We start from the raw sequence: 22126 nt of genomic DNA on the forward strand, positions 1-22126 counted from the left end.
ATTATTCCTCAAAAATACAACTTGCCTAATAATTCTGCACTCCCTGTATATTGGATTCATAAAAATGCATACTTCTTGTTCTCTTGCAGTTGCTCTTTAAAAAAATATATCATCTCACACTTTCACATTCTGATATTGTCCTTTACATGCTTTTAAAAAGGACTCAGAATATCTGGATCCAAAATGTACAAAATACAAAGAGACAGATCATTCACTGTCACGCTGCTATCAGTTGGACATATAGCAGGCAATTGGAAACTGCAATGGATTTTCTTCGCTATCTAAGTCTAGTTTGTGACCTTTCTACAGCACTACCACATGGAAAAACATTTTGGCTATGACTGAATATGAATGCAGCAGACTATAAAACTTGCAAGATGACAAAACAAAATACAAATATTTATTTCATTTTTGTTTGATAATTAAAGTAAAACTATTTTACACTGTATTTGTTAAGTATACAAATCACTGTAATCATCAATAGTTCATAAAATGTGGTATTTCAAAGGTACTTAATAGTAGTTCATAATAACAAAAGGATGCTGAATCAATTTTAGGATTTTTATGAGATGTTATTCCACAAATATTGTCACATACACACGAATGAGCCCCTTCAAAGGCTTCTGCAGATTTAAATACTCATTCAAGTTAACAGAGCTGACAAAACAAGGTAAAAAGAAACACACACACACGGCTGTAAGGAGATAACATAATCTATTAGCCTAAGTGACTTATATAGATTAATTCAAGTAAATTAATTTGATAAAATAATCCATTTGTCTATTTATCAGCAGAAACTGTACTAAACAAATATTGCTTAACAAGCTGCTCAACCAGTCCTGACAGCTGCAATGCAATTACTGCTGTTTTCAGCTCTCTCTCCTGTGGTCAGCTAATTAATTAATTGATTAATACTACTGACTGGAGAACATACTTACTACTCAAAATCAGCTGAAAATAAATAAGAGGGAAAGGGCGAGCAGTCGCATAACAGTTTGTCATCTCGAAAGAAAATGGAAAAGGCTGAAGCTAGTTTGGAAAACACACATAGATTTAAAGGGACCATTCTACATGTGTGGTGTGCATGCGTGTGTGCGCGCATATGTGTGTGGGTCATTATCCTTCCTATTTGCCTGCCTGACTCTCTCTGTCTTTCCTTTTGTTGGACTCGATGCACATTTTGACAGAAACTGCACACTAACAACCTAATTTTCTGACTGATGAGGTGACAGGGAGTACGGAAAAAGGGACAGCAGGGTGAAACTGTAGAGCAGCAGACATATAAAACCTGTTGGATTGCAGTCTTGCCAACGAAAAAAAGGAAAGAAGATAAAAACAGAATAGACAGATGGAGGGATGGAAGGACATAAATGAGTGTGAAGTGTTGTCAAGGTGATATTCCTCCTTTCTAACCTTTCTCTCTCATTAACTTTGGAGGTTTAACGATGGTGGCAGAGACAGAGCGGGATTTGACGAGAGGTTGGCTGCATGGTGCGAGGAGGCTAGCGGTGCCCTTGTGGGAGTCTCTCACCGTCAACCCTATTCATTTAACGCAGGCTCGACAATGAAACTGCGGAGAGTTGGCCGTTTACGCTTCATGAAGGAAAATGTTGATGGGGTCATTCTGGAATAAGCAAACAATGCTTGCTGAAAAACACTGACTCCTGTTTGAAATGCAAGTATACAAGGTATACTAAGAACTATGTGATTTGATAAATGGCATTCAAGTACTGTATGTGGCTGCTAGACTTCCATATGTTATGATGTTCAGTGCGAGGGGCATAAACACATATCCAATTTACAAATTATTAGTTTTGAAGCATTTCAAATGTCCATTTTGCAATCACAAATAGAACATTAATGCTACGCTCAGAAGGCAGTTTTCTCAGTGGCTACAGCATGGTCTACCACCTGCAGTTAATGTGCAACATTCTTAAAGCCATTTTGTTACAGAAGGGAAGGTGTAACAAACAAGAAATAAACACCAAAAGCAGGAGATAAAAGTCCACATCGTCTCCCAAAGGCAAATGACAGCGATAGGTAAAAAGTAATATACTATTACATACAAACCTTACTGCATACCATGACTATGCAACCATAACTAGTTAGCCACAATATTAAAACCACCTGATTAATACTCAGTAGATTGTCTTGGTTCCACCAAAACACCTCTGTCCTGTTAAGGGGAGGTCTTGGGGTATCCTACAGAGTCTTGCATCATTACACTGGCAGACGATAATTTGGTTCCTCTGGGTTGTGGTTTGTTACCTCTGTTGGTGTAGAATCTGATGAATCAATGCCATGACCATTTCACTGTGTTCCTTGAGTGATTATGGGAGAGTTTTTCTAGTGTGATGAGCCACATTGTCCTGCTGGAGGCCAATGCCGGTGTGTATTGATGTCATTGTGAGGGGCCCAACAGTTCTAAGGTGGGTGGGATACATGTTACAGTAACAACTACATAAATACCCAGTTCCATAGTACCCCAGCAGGAAAATACATTGTCAAAAAATACAAGAGATGATCACTTCACTTGTCAGTAGTTTTAATATTGTGGCTGATGTGTGTATTTGAACAGGATCATACACTTTAATTTCATTTGGATGTAACATTATCACAATACGTAACCTTTTTTAGCTTTCTGTGTTTTAAAGTTCCTCTTAAACTAAAGTAAAATTTCTGTGATGTGTCAAGGATGCAGGCTTTATTACTACTTTGTGACTTGTGAGTCTTTTGTGATGAAATATCGACATTTTAGGCAGGTAGAATTAGGCGTGAGCCTGTGTTTTCCTAAAGTTAAGAAAAGTGAGGAGCTAAATATAGGTAGAAAGAAGCACAGAGGTTACAAAGCATTTGAAAGCAAAGGCTTGCACACACTCACATACAACACAAAACAAAACGGCATCACAGGAAAGCTCCCTTTGGACCCACCAGCAGTAAATTATCAGTGTTGTCCCCAATCTCTCGTTTTTCACCAAGCAGCCAGCACTCCTCTGGGTTTAAAACTCATTTTCGTGTGTCTTGTAAGCTCTACATTTTTACATATTTGTTCTAAATCCTATTATGAGGCCTTAGTGACATGAATAACGCTCACAAATTGGAAAGTATCTCCAGGCAAAAGCTGGACACAGAGGTAATCTTCACAATCTAATCTCATGAAGCACAATAGCAGCAACCACACTTTCTGATGTCGTTTAAAGGAAAAACAGGATGGCAATTGAAGAAATTGAAGCATAAAATCTCAAGCACACTATTCATACACATTAAAAGACTTTCCCTTTTTAACCTACCTGTTGGGTCTGAATCACGCAGTGGAGACTGGCATGTGTGAAGTGGGTCACAGTGTGCATGTTCTGGTGTCTCTGGTTGACCGGCAATCATATCCAAACCTAGAGGCGAAAACCCATGCAGATCACAGAAATGCTCTGATCCAGACCCAGCACTCTGGTTGTGCATTACCTGAGGGTATACACAAACAGATGGAGGAACACAGGAGAAGGGGGGATGGAAGGAGGAAGGGGGGAAGCAGTAAAAAGGGGAATGACAAAATGAAAACAGTGAGAAAAAACAGGTCATGTTAGGATGAGATAGTAAGTTGATACACGCAGAGACATGGAAAGAGAGTAACGTACAGTGGAATACAAAATAAAAGCTTGCTCTTAAAACTATCTGTGAATAAAGTCCTTCCTGAATCAGTCCAAAAAGATAAAACAAGAGAGCAAACAATATTAATTTAACTTCAAGCTAGGTAAGCATGTTAAATTTGTATTTTTCTGTTTAGAATGTGCAAATACATATAAATGAGCTAGCTACTGTTCCCTCTCTCATCCAAACTTGATGAATTGATTTTTAATTAACCCCTGGAGCTGGCGAGAGCATCTCACAATAGTGTGGTGGGTTCGCTGTCGTCCCTTTGCAAGTGTCGTCCTGTGAGACAGAAGAAAATGTGGAAGCTCTGTTTAGATAAGATTAGATCTGATGCATTAGCATGCTAGCCTTGCAAGACATTGCAGATGGGCTGGGAGAGTATAGAAAGAAAGGCATGTGGGAATAGTGCCACACAGAGCAAGAAATGAGCAAGGATGGAGAATGACAAGAGGAAGACGGGGTAAAAGAAAGGAGAGGCAACACAACACAAAGAAACAGCAAGAGACCAAATACAATGACAGTGTGCTGCAAAAAAGGAAGAAAAAAACCTTGAGATCTCTTTGTGCAGACCAATAGCTCCTCATAATAAGAAGGATGATGACTAGCTGCCTGAACTATAAAACTAGCCAACTGTTAGTAAAGTTAAAATAAAAGAAAAGGGCAGAAGGAAAGAAAAAGATTGAACAAAGGAAAGAGACAGAGAGAAAAACATACACAGAGGACCAAAGAGGTGGGTCCAGAGAGAGGGAGTGAGAAAAAGACAGAAATACCATCTAATCATTTTATGAGCAGTTTGATTCAGGTCCAGAGGCCACAGATAACCACCACCTTTACAATCATGAGCCTCATTTTATTCCAGCTTTTTAATAAAGCACTACCCTCCTTTTTTTTTTTCATTCCTCTGTCACAGTATAAAGGATTCATACCATTAAATGGCTGATAAGTCATTTGGGACCATTCAAGCACTGCCTTTTTAATCCACTCTGTTACTCTTTTCTTCCCTCAATGGTTTGCACCTTTAACACCACAGCTTTAGATGTCTCTGAGCTATAGATGAATAATGTAAAGTAATTAGTGTGATACAAATGTTATCTAATAGATCAGGTCAGCTACAATAAGAAACTCTAACTGTATGTCGCTGAAGCCTTCTCATTCAGTGCAGTGATTATGTCTAGTGTAATGAACTTCAAAAAGTTTTATTACTCAGCTTCAAGATATTTCCCAGATAAAGTTCAGTGGATGACTAGAATGACTCATTTGTTAATTCAATCAGTTATTTGTCAGCAATGAACCGCTTATGCGAAGCAAAGGAGGTCATACAAGATTACTCATTTTGTGCAGTAAAAATCTCTGTGCGGCTAAAATGAGAGATATGCACCTCTGCATCAAAAACTTCTCACTTAATATTGTGGCTGAAAAATGTCTCAGTTAAGGTCATTATTGGACAATTTAAATGAGTCACACAGAAACAATGGTCGCAAATAGAATGGTTAAAAAGTTAATAGGTTAAGGTTCAAGTTACACCAGCAATAAAGACAAATCTCTTTTGTATTCGTTCCTGATTGTCAATTTGGCAGCCACTTACGAAGTTCAGCCATTTGCAATTTGCATAATATTCCTTCATTAGGAGAAGACTGATTCAGAGAAAATAATGCAGTGACAGCTCTGTAATCCAAGGCTCCCTCTTTCAAGAACCAAAAGCAACTGGGAATACAGTAATATGTTACCATGGATAGTTCTGGCAGCTCTTCTGACTTATCAGTCTGCAAGTCTTTTGTTGTTTCTGTCTCTGCAGGAACAAAGGAATCTTCTAGATGAGATATGGCAGGATTCTCTTCTCTGGAGCTCCCTCTCATTAAACGCCCTTGCATCTGTGAATCTTCATCTGAAGTATCTTCTTCAAGTGGATCCAGACCCAGGCTATCACTGGACATATCATCGCCACTGTCTTCAGGCGAAAATCCAGGAATACATGTTTAGAGAATGAAAGGTTTATTTTAAGTTATGATTACAATAAGTTGTTTGTTGTTTCATAGACCATGATTGTTGACTTTGATCTAAAATGCTATGGCATTATTATTATTATTATTATTACAGAATTATTGTCATCCAAACAATGTTGGACTAAAAACTGTTTATTATGACTCAAACCACAGCAGCAGGATTTTCATCTCTATGATGCAATGAAAACTACAACAGCCCTTTCACATGGCACTGCTCTGGCTGCTGCATTCTGGTTGTAATATGTCATTTTTAAGAGCACTCATAGTCTTTACGTATACATTAATTTTGCATTTCTATGGGCCACATGAACGTATGTCACGCTACGTTGCGGTGACAACGGCATGCACATGTGCCCAGCTGGTGCACTTGAACTGTACTTTGTTCCATGCAGCAGGAAACTTGGCTATGTATGGTGCAAACCATAGAAAACAATGGGTCTCAGAACACAAGGGTGCCTTTATCATGTTTCATATGAAAGGGCCTTAAAGCTTTAATAAGCTGAAGAAGCAAGCTTTTAGAGTTACACCAGCTGAGAAGCTACAGTAAGTGGCAGAAGGATCCAAAAGGAAAGCACAGAGGAGATGGATGAACAGGCAGGTGTGAAAACTAAAAGTAATACCAGGAACAGATCTGACAGAACAAGCCATTATGAACTTACAGCCCAGACTTTAGTCAAATTCAAAGTCTTTTAGTAATGTTTTTTTCTGAATAAAACTGCACTTAGCAAACCATAACCATTACATACACATTCAGGACTGGGACCGTAATGTGTACGCAAATAGACCCAAACAAAAAGAGTAAGGAAAAAACTCAAATAAATACTTTACTTTTGAGCTGTGTAAATACTCCCACACAGCTCAAAATACTCCTTTGAGCACAAATCTTTGATTGTTCAGTTACAAGAGTTAATTGGCTAGTAGTAGTACTAAATGTTTAGTGATATTCATATAAATGTACACAGCAAATAAAGTCTGTTCCTATCTTTCCAACCATTTGTTTTGGGCATACATCTGTACACATTGAGATGCATGACATTAACTATGAAGTTCACTGAAAGTACTCTAAGAGGGAAGGGCAATTCTCTGCTGCGTAATTACCTTCCTGTCTGTTCTAGCTTTATGTCAGGTATTTACTTAAAAACTAAACATTAATCAATACTAATAAAAAGAAAAAGAACACTTTTTATGGCTGGATCTAAATTGGCTTTGACAGCCCAGTGGAATAAAAGAAAGCCATTACTGCTAAGATCCACAAGCAGTTTATTCATATAAACTGCCTGACCAGTGAGAATTGTGTTCAAACTGTGGCATGACAAAGTGTTCTATTAGGAATCACTTTACTGCAAAGACCTGTGCTTCCCCATCCATAAACATGGACATTTCTTTCTCCTATTTTCTTTCTCCTATTTGTGATCCAAATTTGACTCCCCAGACATTATTGTCTGGTCTCGAGAAATCTCAGCAAATGCCTTGAAATGCAAAATGTATCAAATCAATTTATGAGAAATAGACTTCATAATAGAAGTATTCTCTATGTACAAATTGTAGCTATGCAGTGGAAAGAATATTTAGGAAGTAGGGCATATAGAGATGTATTTGCCTTTGCATCCAGGCAGACTTTAAACTACTAACAGAAATATCAGACTATGTAATTATTACTTGCTCGAAACAGTTTCTAACCTCTATTACCCGGTTATTTGGAAAGTATTTGTTACGCATGCCCTTTACCTCTGCTTTTCAACCTTGTTAGCGAGTGACCTTGTACCAAACCCTCATTGGCCATTAAAGCTGAGGTGGAAATGTCATATCACATGATCTAAGAGCTGTTAATTGTATGAGGTGTAAATTGGCAATGCTTCCTCACAAGATAAGGTAACAATTAAATCTCTCATCTCATCTGCATTTTGTTAGAATGAATCTAGAGTAGATCTGTAGTTAAAGCCAGACAGATCACCGCAGAGTAGTTTGCCAAGTTAATTTATAGCTGCAAGAATAAAAACAAAAGTGACATGACATGATAAGCATGTGAGAGAACTGAAGATGAGCTGAAACCACACAAAGACTGTTTTCACCAACTGTTTTGTCTTTGACAGTAACAAAGAAGCTTTTATCAGTCACATTGTGAGTCCATCTATTTGTAACAAAGATTTCTAACAATGTAATGTAATCACACAAAAGCAGTTTAAGACAAACCACTCTTAATAAATAGTTAATTTAGCACCCATTAACAAGACTTTCATTACAAAAACAAAGTAAATATTGGGTCTAATTGTTGCTCATCACCATCAGTACGCCCACAGGCACACACAAAGATAAATACCAGAGTGGGCACATTACTGCACTTCACTTACCTACTGATAACCTCTCTTCTTCATCCACTTTAACAGGAAGAACGTTATTTTGGGTGACTTTTAAGAGAGATGATGATGGGATATAATTTGTATCCTGTGACTGAGTTGACTCTGTTTCAACAGACCTAATAACTGGAGCGTCCTCAAATGTTTGAGTTGACCTATATGTAGAGTGTTCATCTGGAGGGGTCGCATCAAATAGAGATAACTTTGACAGGGTTTCTGAAGCCACAGCACTTATTTGTGATTGAGCTGGTTCCAAGTATTTTGCTGGTGAGTGTGCACTTGTAGTCTTAGGGGACAAAGGCAACTGGAGTTGATTATCTGATAGAAGAGATTCTGGGTCACATAAGAAATACTGGGATTCCTTTGGGGACATCAGATTGCTTCTTGGTGATTCACAAATCTTTGGGGAGGAAATAGGCTCTACAAATAACCGGGAAGATTGGGGTTGATCTGGCAAGAGAGCTGAGTCCGAGCATTTCTCTAATGGGGCCGGATGGTTCACTTTGGGCAATAAGGTTGAGTCAGTAGAGCTGGATGATGAAACTGTGAAAGTAGACCTAAGGGGAAATGATATGGATGGAGGAGGGGAGAGATGCTCATCTGAGATTGGCGACCTGCTACTAGTCGTAACTGAAACATCGGCTGAAGATTTGGGAGCTTTAAGCTGGGAATGTGGTAACAAGGAGATATGTTGTGGTGCTCCACAGTCAGCTGTTGATTGGGGAGATTGGCGAGGTGACTTTGCAGGTGATGTCTTGATTGACGACTCTGAAACTGTTGGATTCTCAGCAGTGGGGCATGTTGACAGCTTGTTTTTAGATAGATGTGCTGTGTAAAAGATACAAATAACATTCAGTGCATTGGTTGCTTTTGTAAGCATGAGTTCAGATAATGTTTCATAAGCATGGCTTAAAGAAAAAAAGGTTGTTGTTAAGGATTTTCAGACAGAACAGCATCACTATGCTTGAATGCAGAGCTCCAGTCACTTTTCTTGTTCTCCTTACTTTACTAGATCAGTGTATTAATATTTATGCACCACTTCCAAATTGCACAAGTCTGAACTGCAGCATTAATGGACATATACAAACAAAGAAACACCTGAGAAAACAGAATTCCAATAATCTGCACAGGCTTTTGGCTGACATGGACAAAGATTTTAACAAGAGAGACCCTGTCCACATCCAGGAGCGCAGGGAATGTGTGGAGAGGGTTTGCAGAGAGAGAAAGAGTATCACAGACAGCAGCGGGCCACGCATATGACAATATGAGGGAATATACAGGAGGCTGTGAAAAACCTCAGTGCAGTTTTGAAACAGATGTCCTTTTTTTCTCTGCCATCACAGCCACATTGCAACACAACAGAGTGTTACTGCAATCCCCTACTGCCTAATACCTGGGGAATTGCAGATGTACTATGCTTTCCTTTCTATGTATGTCTATGTATGTGTGTCAGAACTGAATAAAGTGAGAAATATTAATGTAAAAGTGACCTACATCTAAAAGAAAACTTGCTGGCTTCTACAGTCTGATACAGATTAAAAAAGCATGTCATTTACTCTTTCGCTGCAAAATAGAGAGCTCACATTTAATCGAGGGCCCAGCTTGTGATGTCTGAGGCTTAGATGGTTTGAGCTTCTGAACTAGTCTGGACTGTAGTGGTGCAACAGGCGAAGAAGGGCCGACTCTTAAGGATCCATCATTTAGTAGGGCTGTTTTGGGCACCACCGAGTTTCCTTTCTGTGAAATCCACTGAACAGTATGGACCCTGAGTGATGAATAGAGAAAATTTGTGAATCTATGTCCATTTTTAAAAGTCAATCAGAGAGACACAAACAGCACTCATATGTTTTAATAATTAAATAATTAACATTTTTGCAAAAACCTTAATTGACTTTGCTCCAGTGTTTCCTGTTACATGTTGTGTAATGATATTCCTGCTAGTAAATTAACAGTTAAGGCCTTTACACACCAGACGTGTAAAATCTGTAAAAATATTTCATGAAATAAATATTTCATGCGTTAAATGCAGCTGTTCACAGCAAGCACAAAAATTCACTTGACGAATCTGTACCATTTCCGTTTTTTGTATTTTTCTGATCAAAACAATCAGATCTGAACAATCAGACTACTGCATTTGACTTTAAAACACACAACAGTACTGCATATAGAATAATATAGAAGTAAAAAATATACTATTTTACCTCAGACACACAGCTGGACATGTTCCAGGTCAATCGGCTCTCTTAAATGCTTTCTCTCCCTCAGACCTGCACACAACTCTAACTAACAAGAGTTCAAACTGCACCACTGACATCCTGAAAATCTTGAATGCAGCAGTGATACAGCTTCAACTCCTGGATCAAACCATGAAATTCTGCCCGCTGCTGCCTTCTCCTGAGAATTGTATGAACCCAGTATCTGTTTTTCTTCCTATTCTAGTTTAAAAACATCAGGACATGCTCATCATCGCTTGATGTTGGTTTCATTTTCTTTCCGTGTGTTTTCTGAGGACGAATTTGTTGTAAAAACTCTGATACACGTTACAAGGCAAGCTCGGCTCCATGTGTAACGACCTTTACTGTCACAATCTTTGATGACTTCTATCAGCTTCCACAACATTTTCATTTTTAGCCATCCAAACAATGCTTCTGTACTACAATGTATTTAATAAACATTTACAACAAGTTGATAACTAACCGACCAATAACATTTACAAAATAATTAGTAAGCTTAAACAACTATTATTTAGTAATGATGGTTCCTGTAGAATGTTACATTTTCTTTTTTTTCTTTGAGCCTTACTCTGGGCTGTTGTCTGCCTTCTTTTCAGCAGCACTGAGTCCCCTCCTGTCTCTGCTTGTCTGTGGACAACAAATGAGATCAGTGTTGTGACACATGATTTAGACGGGAAAAAAAGAGAAAGAACAAATATGTTAGTGTTGTAAAGTCATGTGCACAGGTGTTGAGTTTTTGTCATTATTTTTCCTTGTTTGTCATGTGTAGACATGTGGTCACTGAGGTGTAATCCTTTAAAATAAAATACTCCAGTTATTCTCACCTCATCCAGGACTTCAATGCGGAGGCATGACTCAGGTGTAGTAACCTGTGGCTCAGGTCCACCCATGCTGACAGGGACAGCAAACAGTGATGCACAGTAGTGGCGAAAATCCTCCTCCTCAGCTACGCACACACACACAATCAAAAGAAAACAAAAAGAGACAGAGCCGTGCTTTCTGATATGTTGTTGATGGTGTGACCTGAAGAATCAGTTGCTTTTCTTTCTGCTTTGTTACAGCTTATACTTTTTACTTATAAAGCTACTTCTAGATGAACATAAATATAAAAGGTGATTTTTTTTCTGTACTAGTAGATTTCTAGTCACTTAAAGTGCAAGCCATTTATTATTCATCATTTGCACTGACAGAGAATTTACTATTAAATGTACAGATTGTCTTAAGCATCGGTTACAGACCAGGCCAAAACTCAACTCCCAGGTTAACCCTCAGTTTTTGGCAGTTAGCTTGTCTCCTAAAGTTTGGCTTTGGCAGTCATGCAAGTGAGCTAGAGAATGACTAATGATGGATACAAAGTGTTCTTTCTGTCAACTGCAAAGAGCAGAAAGTATCTGACTGTCTGATTTTGGCAGAATGGCTACAACCATAAACATATAGCCATAGGCATAAAGAAGTATCATCAGCAACGTGTTGATGAACGTGCCATGATAACATGATACCAGCATTTCGTTTCTAATCTCTTCCTACATGTAAAGGAGGCCCCAGTGATACAGGTGAACACTTAGGTCTTCCTATGTTGCTGACACAGCAGGAGCTGAGTAATGCTCTCACTGCTAAGGAAACTACTTTCCCATTCAAAAAATTACACCAGACATTTGTAATAGTCTACTATCTCTGGGACAGGTTTTAATGTCAAGCAAATATTTACAAGCTATTACCGTTTATATGGCTATTTATGCAACATACAAAACAGTATACCATGTTATACTGTTATCCTATCATGACCAACACAATTGGCACATGAATATACATGAAATTTCCTTTTCTATCAGTTAATTTGCCATTCTTTCACTCTTGCTAATGATGCTGTTCTGCCTTCTTCTTCTCTCCCTCACTAACAATCCTTCTATCACATCACCACATGGGTTTGACAGCTCACGAAAATGAGAATTTAAAAGAAGGGGGCGCTCCCAACATGCCGCCAGAAAACAGCTTTTATTATTCATGGACACACACAATGCCCTCCCTTTTATATTCAAAGACAGGAGAGGAGGAGAGATTCTCCAACCTGTTGTAATTTGCATGCATTAGAAAAGTTTGAAGCAGGTGGAAGGAATAGTTTATCAGCTGCTAAACAGCTCGACATTTCCCAAAAAGAAAAGGAGAAAAAACACTGCTGTCTTCCTCACATCTGCATATAACCAAAACAAAGTATTAATTATTAAATTGTGAGTAGAGAAATGAAAGCTGTAGTATGAATAACTGTTTTATTATTTTAATAACTGTTTTATATTATAAAAGGAGTTAGAATATAATTAGCACTTCACTGATTTGAGAGTATGGAAATGATGAAGGAATAATGAGTTGTTTGACTCTCTATTACAAGCAGGTAAGAGCTGTAAATAAATGTGCAAATCTAAGTCTATCAATATGTAAGTGTAGATCTTGAAAGCTCTGTATCATTTCCTACAATAGCGCATCAAAACAAAATAAAGTTTACATAAGAACAGTCCTGTAAATTAAAGTGCATGTATTTTCACATCAATAACTCCAGTTGACTAACATTTACATGGCATTCAATTGAAATCTGAGGGCAAAGACATTCAGGAAGAAAAAGCTTTTTAAAACGTCATTTTGGGCAAAGGCTACAAAATACTTGTGGTCGAAACGACCACTGAAATTAACCCTTTCATGCGTGAATTATGGCAACCTCAACTAGGACTTTTTATTCATCTTTAGGCATGAACAAAAAAGATTTTTGAACTTCATTTTTTAAACATGGACTTTTCAAAGAGTTTTTTACATGTCCACTTAGGTGGACAACATACATTTTGAGTGGGCGGCAGGGTATGGAGTGATACATCAGTGTCAGATGTAGTGGTTTTTGTGCATGTTTACCATCAACACTGACACAAATACAAGAACAGCCTTTGAATAGCTGTCCACTGTAGTGACCACTATGCGTGAAAGGGTTAAAGCTTATCTAAAGTAAAATGTATATACGCTGTTTCAAAAGTCCTAGAATCATATCAAGATGGCTAAAAGGCTGCCAGACATGTTTCTAGAAGGTCTTTGGCTTTAATGTGCAGTTTAGTTGAGGCATAACTGAGTTTGTATTGGTTTATTATGATTTCATACATTCAATAAAGGGATATGCAGTCAATGCTATTCTTTTATATGAAAATTATCAACTATTTGGCTTCATTTTTGATTAAAAAAGCACAAAAAAGTGAGCTCTGGGATAAAGGAGGTTAAGAAACCTTCTGTTTGGGAAGTTTATTCAAGGGCAGGGCATTGTCAAATAGACAATTTGTAGCCACGGTAAAAACCACTTGGATACAGTGGTGTAATCCCCTTTAAAATAAACAACTAAACTCTCAGGGTCATAAACGCCAAGACCTGACCTGGTCCTCTAATAGCTTTCTAAGCATTATAAAGTTACCATTATAAAGTAAAGGCAGTTCCTGTCTAGCAACAAATAAGGTGTGCAATCAGGTTCTCCTTCAAAGTAAATTGTTCTGGGTTATTTTGATAGTAAGAATGTACGTTGTTGCAAGAATCACTATGTGGGCACAGCAGAGAGATTCTGACATATTTATTTCTGAAATGCACTCTTGTTATTAAACACATTTAAAGAGAATTTGAGTGACTTTTTCTTATCAATCATTACTGCTGTAAACACAGGAAATTTTGACTGAAGAAAGATTTGAGATAGACAGCTATTCGGAAAGGGGGGAAAGCAAGGACTAGCAGATCCTAACCAGGTCAGGTTTAGAGTGAAGCTTGATTGATATGATGAGAGGCAGTTGACAGCCTCTGAGTCCAGAGGTTTGGAAGGGGAGAGTTAATCTTGGTATATGTCTCCTTTCAGCCTCAGCTGGGGGCAAAAAGTCAGGACACTAGTACTGACTGATGAGCTCCAGATCGTGTGCTCCACACTACAGGCTGACTTCCCCCTCACCCCATTCCTTACCCTGTCAGGCTTGAGCCACCTCTAACAGCCCTCTGCCCACACAATCACAGCCAGTGATTACCCGTCACAGTGCCACAGTTGGATGGGCAGGTACTGATACGTCTGACCCATTGAGAGGGAAAGATTTTGCCATTGTGTGTTTCTGTATAAGTGTGTGTTTGGAGTGTGTGTAGATTTGCACTTGTGTTATCTGTCAAACTACTCAGTCCTGAGCTGTTTATTTGTTTGGTAGAGAGCCTGGTTCTGGGATGTATTTCAGAAAAGTGATGTGTACAGCAGAAAATACACAATTCTGAACATAGTATGATTGTGTCCCTCATTTGTTTGTCAAAAGATGTTCATAGGCTTACAGATGTACTTCTTTATGCAGTTACATATTAGCATGTTTATTACCATTAATACTGCTTGGAGTCTCCTCAGCGGTTGTAGCAGGCAGACATTTTTGATCTGCAGAGACGGCCTGAGATGATGGGTATATTTCAACTGGTGTTCTGAAAATGCAGAAATCATATTTAGAACAGTGAATAAGGATAGACCCCAGCCAGAAAAAGTAATTTAAGTAACAATTTAAGTAACTTATTAAGTGTCATGTTTTCCTCTTTCCCTTCATCACCTCATTCTGTTGCTGAATGATTGACAGATGCATACCTACATATGTCCAACACACTATTCCCTTATGTTTTGTGAAATCAGCCTGCTGCATTCTGATTTTTTTTAAAAAGGAAAAAACACACACTAATACCCCAACTTCCCACTGCAGGAAATGTGCGGCAGACTTTGTAGATTACTTTATTTAATCCTGAACACTGTTTGCCTCTCCTTAGTCCTCCATGGACCAAGCTAGCTCTCTTCTTCTTGCAAACAGTACAGTACTTCACATGATGTAGCCTCACTTACTAGCCTTAGGCTGTTTGCACATTTAAGCTTTCGCTAGAGAGCAGTAAAAAAAATAAATAAAGATAGAGGAGAAAGCCTTCAACCAAGTGATCAGCAGTGACCAGCCCTGATAAAGTGTTCCTGCAGATGATCTCTAAAAATGATTTTCTCTTTTTTTATGTATGAACTAATAATCTAATGGTTTTGTCATTATCACCCTATTTTAAATTATACAAAATAAGAAAGCCTGGACCAAACTGCCTGATGATGCATAAAGATAATATGGTGTATGAAATATTTCTTTTTCTTTTGTACTTTGACAATGTAAAAGTGCTTTAAAGCTACTTTTTGGGATTGCAATAAATCTTACATCAAGCCAGGCTCAGGTCTTAAATTTTGCAATCATCTAGCACAGTTAAACCAGCCAGTAAATGCAGGTGAGGGTCAGTTCAGATGTCAGTTCTATATAAGCCTGTGCAGACTTTTATTTCAGGGTTCAGTGCTTTGATCACAGATACTTTGACTCTGGCAGCTGATGGAAGAACGAGCATTCACTTACCCTGACCACACCGCCTAGCCAGCTCAGGAAATCAAACTGACGCACCCCCCCGGTCACAAGCTTGCTTTCTGTAACCTGCAGGCCATGCACAAATCTACCAAGATGGTAGAGTTATGACTCTAATATAGCTGAGCACTTCTAGTGAATTCTTTAAAGCTCTTTCCACCACTAAACTCCTTCCTTCCTTCAGTCTTTTTCCCATTATTATTGAAGCTTGTTAAAATTCAACCTCGACTTTCTTTCTACCAGCCAGTCTCTTTGTCTCTCCATTAAGCTCTGCCACCATCACCGCTGCAGGCTTATTGCACTCTAGATTGGCTCTCTGGTCTATTCCACAGTTAAAGGCTGCTACAGCTGGGGACTTAGAGCGTTCCTGCTCAGGCAGTCGGAGGGCCCGAAACTGCACTCTTCTTGCCTCATCCCTGACCTGCTCTCCAGTGGACTACTCAGCCCAAAAAGAAGCTGGTTAAATAAAGGCTGTAATAATGGGACCTGCTGAAGCCAAGCCTGCAGGCTGTGTACTGCACAATAAGTAGTAAGAAACTGCTTTATACACTGGTGACTGATATCAGGTGGTTATGAAGACCACAGAGAAGCAAGAGAAACAAGTTCCGTGGTAACAAAAAGTATCATAACAAATCTATGTATGTGTGTGTTTGTGCACAGCATGGTATACCTCTGACCCCTTACTGGAGGCAGCAAGAAACTAAGGGTGTATATGATGCTACAAGGACAAGTTGACGTAAAAACTCGATCGTGTGGTTGTATCTGCGTAACAGAGATGTCATCAGATACATGGGAGACATCTATCTGGTGACAATGATACGTCGGTACCGTAGGTATCATAGGCAGCACATGTACCAAGTAGCTTAGTTATAAATTATTATAAATTATCTGCTATTAATTAATACTTAGATTTACTACTGCATTGATTCATTTGCAACAGCCTTGAAACCAACAGTGCTGTCTTCAGGTCCTCTAGTCGACAAAACATTTTCACACAGCACAGCTGCAGACAGGCAGGAACAAAGCCATAAACACATGAACAGCAGCACAACACACTTGGCAAAGCATCTTAAAAACCAGCACCCCAGCCATTATGAAGAATTTTGTGAGGAACACTGAAGTAGTTATAAGCGGTTATAACTGTTAACCTGGCTGCCGCACACATTAATCTAACCTAACTATTAGCAATTACCCAATAATCACACTAGCCATCTGTTATCACTAAGGTAGCAGTAAGCAGCTATGGCTAATAAAATGATAACCTTCATGTTGGAGCTAGGCAGCAGACATTATCGATCCTGCCTGCCTGTAATGTTATTAGACACCGTTAATTTAAAAAAAAGAAAGAAAAGGGGAGAGAGAGAAAGAAGGCGTGCAGTTTTGAACAAATTCAGCACAAAAGCCTAATTTTTTTCCTAAAATAGACAAAGAATGCTAAGGTAGGGTGAGCATCTTAAGCTTCATTTTACTGATCTAAATATGATCAACTAAACAAACATCTGACACATTAATAACAACGTTTGGCCAACACAAAACGCCAAAATACCATTTAGCCATTATTTAAGGAAAAGTCACAGCAGTTGGTTATAGCATTAAAAGTTGTTGCCAAATACACGATAACATAAATAAATCAAAACCAAAACTTTGAGCTGATACTGCTTTTAAAGCTCTTAATCATTCTTAACAATAAAACATTTGCAAGGAATAACGAACAGGGGAGAGGCATAACTTTTCACTGAACCTACTGCCTGAAGCTCATGACAGAAGCCTCAACATGGTTTTGAATATTAACTATATGTGTGATGCATGCACATTTCTATCTGTACCTCCGGTGCTTCTTGAGCAGCAATCTGTCCATGTAGGTAAGGCTGTTTTTTGTGAACTTCACCTTGACAGGAACCCTCTCTCCCCCCCCTCCTCTTCTTTGTCCTTCAGCTTCTCTGTCTGGAGGGAGGGCAGTCTGGGTCGCCATAGCTGACACTGATACTGGAGGGAAATGGGGAGAGGGACATCAAACAAAAATAAAGTTAAGATGTAAGAGGTGGAAAAAAATGCCCCAAAGGAAAAAAGATTCAGAAAGGTAGAATAGGTAGCAGGAAAACATAATCCGGCAGCTTCTCAACACACTCCCCTCAAAAAGTGAGAAAACACCTTGTCACCATGCCAAAAGTGCCAAAACACAAACAGACAGGAGAGAGCCCTGTGGGAATAAGAAAAACGATGTATGAAATACTAAAGGAACATAGTGAGCGCATGAGAGAAAATAAAAGATAGAAATAAGAAGGAGACATGTTATGATTGTACTCCAGACACTTTGGCAGTCCTCAGTGGAAGCTTTAAATTGGGCCTGGGTGCCATTGGCCTGACAGAAATAATTAGGGCTGGAGGGGCTAGTAGCAATTTGCAGAGCAGAGCAAAAGGAGAGAGGAGCAGAGTCTGTTCACGCAGTAAAGCAGAGAAAATAGGAGGTCTAATAAAAAGCACAAACACCTAGACACATATACAGAACCTGGAATAATAGTGCTAATAATACACACCCGCATAAACCTGAGCGCACAAACATTATTGCAGATGCAGATACACAATATCTGCGAAAAGACACAAAATTGCCTGGAACACTTGCGCGTGTACACATACACATACACAAAGCTGAGGCGATTAGTGCTGTGGTGTGGAGTAGGGCACCCCTAACACTCCTCTCATTATCTCAATATGCAACAGCCATGGATTACCCTCCTACTGCAGTGGTAAGCACTTTCTGTAAGACCAGATCAGAGCAGATACAGGGAGAGGGAAAGCAGGAAAACTGAGAAGTAGGTGAAAATGCAAAGAGAAAGAGCTGAGAAAAAATATATATTTGTTGGTAAAAGCTGAATACAAATGTAAGTGTATACATTAATCTGATAGCCGTAGTTAGACACTGCAGCTTGGTAGTGAAGCTATACAGTGCTCCACATACATTCTATTCCACTCCACTGCAGGAAGTGTGTGTTGCAGGAGCAACTAGCTACAAGTCACTGCGACGGAATGGAGGCTGGAAGTTTGATACCGACAGATGGTGTGCCATGGGTGTGACAGATGACAAATCAAAACTGAGCTGGTCTCAACTTTTTTCCATCAAGCACCAAACATCATATGCTTCCATGTTCACACACACACACACACACACACACACACAAGCTCAGCAGTGAAGGCAGATAGGATGAACATGGCATTAATCTTCAAACAACCACTTTTCATGATAAAAAAAACCCCATAATTTTCTTTAGCATTTAAGCACTTTTAAAGAGCACCCTGGCTTTTAAATTAATGCAGAAATGAAGTTTGCTACTTTTCAATCCTCAACTAACTTTCAGCACAGTATTCGAGCCCAGCAATAGATTGACAAGAGTGGAAAGTGAGGAGGTGGTACTAGAGAAGAAGAAATAGAATAGATACAGGGTATGGTCCAGTGCAAACCAACTCAAATGCCCTCCAGCAGATCACCTATCCTCTGGTACAACAGAGTTTTAATAACGTAAAGGATTGTTTTTTCATCCGTGGAGAGAGGTTCAAGCCAGGGCTAAAGAAAAATCTTGGGACCCAAAAATAATAACTGAGAATAAAAATACTCATTCAAATCCACTTCAAATATCTTTAAGGAGCTGTAAAATGTCATTTATTTCTAGAAATTCAAGTCCCCTTCTATCAAAAGTGATATTTTACAGTTGACGCTGATGCTGGATGAACAACCTGTTGTGAATCTAACGCTAATGAGATGCAGTTTTAGAAAACAAAACTAGTACAAAAGCAAATAGGAAGCAATCAAAACATAGGAGCAGTGGAACGCTGCACCCATTAGTTAAAGCTCCTAGTGTTTCCCAGTTATACCCAAGATGTCACATTCACATAAAAGGTAAGCATAATTTTTGATATGCAGGTGATGTGTACAATATTTTACAACCAACATCTTTCCCAATTTGTCAGTGTAGGTTCTCAGTCATTCAGGGCATGGTGGTACAAAGAGCTTGGAAACAAGGTGCCTGGAAGTCCAAAGTTACAGAAGTCCATTCACTTTGTTTCCAAGACTGAATCCAGTTGACTGCAATGTGAATACAGACTGTATGAATTAGATGGCAATTATTTGCAAACCCTTAACAGTCTGTTTGAGAGTCACTGCAGTCTGTCCAAGTCAAAATACCACTGTTTGAATTTACAGTCACCAGTTGACCTAACATTAGTCTAACAAGCATTCGGACCTTGGGTGGAAGCTGATACACCCAAAGTAAATCCACAGGTACAGGGAGCATATACTAACTCCACACAGAAAGGAACCAGAGACGACCTTGCTGAAAGGTGAGAGTGCTAGTCAGTGGCAGCCATGTCAAGACTGTGAATTACAAACAAAAACTGCTTTGAAATTGAAAAAACAAACAAACAATAAAAGATAAATATTATGTTCTCATTATCATTAGTGTCAAAACACTGGGTAAATTTAATCAGTTCAATTTAGTGTACCTGGTCTGGCAGGTATCCAGACTCCATCATTCTTCCCCCTCCATAATTTGAGCGCCTCCTGGAAAGATCTTGCAGACTCCTCCTCATTGTACTCTCCTTTAAGGAGTGAGGGTAGAAATCCTTTGTTATCATCTTCAGTAATTCCCACCTTTTTCTCCTCTCCATCACTCCTAACTAACATCTGCAATAGAAGAGTTGTTTCATCAATGTACTTACAGGGATTGATGGCAAACAGTGTGATGTAAGGGTAAGAAGCACCCTCGTGCATGATAAGACTCCTACTGATAAAGGTTAGTGTTAGTGTTAGCACAAATCAAATACTACTCACAAAAAACTGTTTTTCTGATATCCTAACATAGCAAATATAATCAGAATGATGGTGCTAAACCTTTCAGTTTTTTTTGATGACTGCAATTTAATGAAGGGGGTCAGTTAATGAGTTTTTGTGTGCTGCAGGAACTGACCTGTATTCATATTCTAAAGGCAAAGACAAGCAAAACCTAAAATATGCATATGTACGAGTGTGGCTGTAACCTTGGCAATACCCTTGTTGATGCATCATTTTAGTGGCAACAGGAACTCTTTATCTATCTTTATATTAGACCTCTAAATATAAAGTCAACTGAAATAAGGCTGAAAATAGAAACTGTTCCTCATAGTAAAGTTCATTTGAGGTAAAAGAACAATGATTGTTGTACACACGTATCACAGTGACTAACAAAAGTCAGTAAGCGTTCGGCAGTTGGAAACCAAACAAAACAAATCTGCTTAAACTCCCATAGATGAGTTGGTAGATATTTTTTTGCTTTTGTTTTTGTTCTCTGCCATGAAATCTTATTTCCTGTGTAGCTCTGATTTCCCTGACACAGCAGCTTTTGTGCTGGTAAGATGCAACATGTTCAACTTATCATTCCTGAATCAACTTCTGATCTTTGCTCTAGGTGTAAAAAAGAAACAGATGGCTTTATCCACATGTTTGAGACACGCAATAAACTAAAAGATTACTGGTGCTCAATAAGAGAGGATATACAGGACTGTCAGATGTGAGATACCCTCTTCACCTAGATTAGCCCTTTTAGAGGACATATCTGATGTCCCCCCCTGTCAAAAGAAACCAGGCACAGTATATCAAACCAGCCATGACTGCTGGCAATATTCGTATTTCTCTCCTATGAAAAAGTTCAGACCCCACCTTCATCTCCATGTCGCTTCATTTAATCTCCAAAGAAAAAGACATCTTTTTGACAAATGCTGGTCTGATTTCAGGCACTACATTCATAATAGATTGCTGTCTTTGTTGGGTTTATATGTTTGTTTTCTACAAATGTAAATTTCTGTGTAAGTATTGTCAAATTCATGAGTTAAATCTATCTAACTTTTTATAGCTGAATAACTGTACTCTTTTCTGTGTTGGTGATGTAACATTTATTTATTCATTCGCATACAGTACGTATATTTGACTGTTTTTAGTTTTTCTCCTGCCTTAGAAATTATTGATTCCAGTATAGTTCTTGTCTGGTAGTGAGTGGGAGTGGGACTGGGCTTAAGGGACTGTTTTTGTTTTATTATGTTTTATTGAGTCTTGCTTAACTTATCTTTTTTTAATCGTCACTGATGTTGGAATATTTTATTTCTACTTTATTTTTGTAAATGGCCTAATGTTTCGGGGAAAAAATGTAATAAACATAGTTAAAACAAAGAAAAAAATCATTACTGAAGGTGTTGCCATGGTTTTGCTTGGAAAAAATGTGTGGTTACTTTTGTTTAATCTGTTGGAGATTTTCATTCACTTCCATCTTTTCTGAATAGCTTTGTGGTGCTGAAAGCAAGCCTGACACCGTGTTTGTGTCCTTGTTTAAGTGGGTATTAACTGTTTCCTTGATGTGTGTTATTATTTTTTATTGCCATTCTTTCTATTCTTATGCTCTTATGCGAAATGGCTGCACTGAACTATAAGCATAAAAATTGTTTAA

At 38.6% G+C, this 22126-nt stretch overlaps 1 protein-coding gene across 5 annotated transcripts in view; it reads right to left on the reverse strand.

Moving 5' to 3' along the window:
• zbbx (zinc finger, B-box domain containing) overlaps nt 1-22126 on the reverse strand; it is a 69945-nt gene that overhangs the window by 12745 nt on the left and 35074 nt on the right. For 3 of the 5 annotated variants that reach the window (XM_005720544.2, XM_013910677.1, XM_013910675.1), the window contains 9 exons: nt 20154-20334; nt 17483-17642; nt 14609-14706; nt 11067-11188; nt 10811-10869; nt 9592-9773; nt 8003-8836; nt 5376-5596; nt 3291-3459 (listed from right to left, as the gene is read on the reverse strand). In XM_005720544.2, coding sequence (XP_005720601.2) covers nt 3291-3459; nt 5376-5596; nt 8003-8836; nt 9592-9773; nt 10811-10869; nt 11067-11188; nt 14609-14706; nt 17483-17642; nt 20154-20334 — 2026 coding nt within the window. Of the gene's footprint in view, nt 1-1568; nt 1625-3290; nt 3460-5375; nt 5597-8002; nt 8837-9591; nt 9774-10810; nt 10870-11066; nt 11189-14608; nt 14707-17482; nt 17643-20153; nt 20335-22126 lie in introns of those variants that run through there. The other 2 variants (XM_013910680.1, XM_013910683.1) reach the window with 2 other exon arrangements.

The sequence above is a fragment of the Pundamilia nyererei genome, unplaced genomic scaffold, assembly GCF_000239375.1.
Source record: "Pundamilia nyererei isolate P.nyererei 1_Seehausen unplaced genomic scaffold, PunNye1.0 scaffold00003, whole genome shotgun sequence".
Classification (NCBI taxonomy): Eukaryota; Metazoa; Chordata; class Actinopteri; order Cichliformes; family Cichlidae; genus Pundamilia; species Pundamilia nyererei.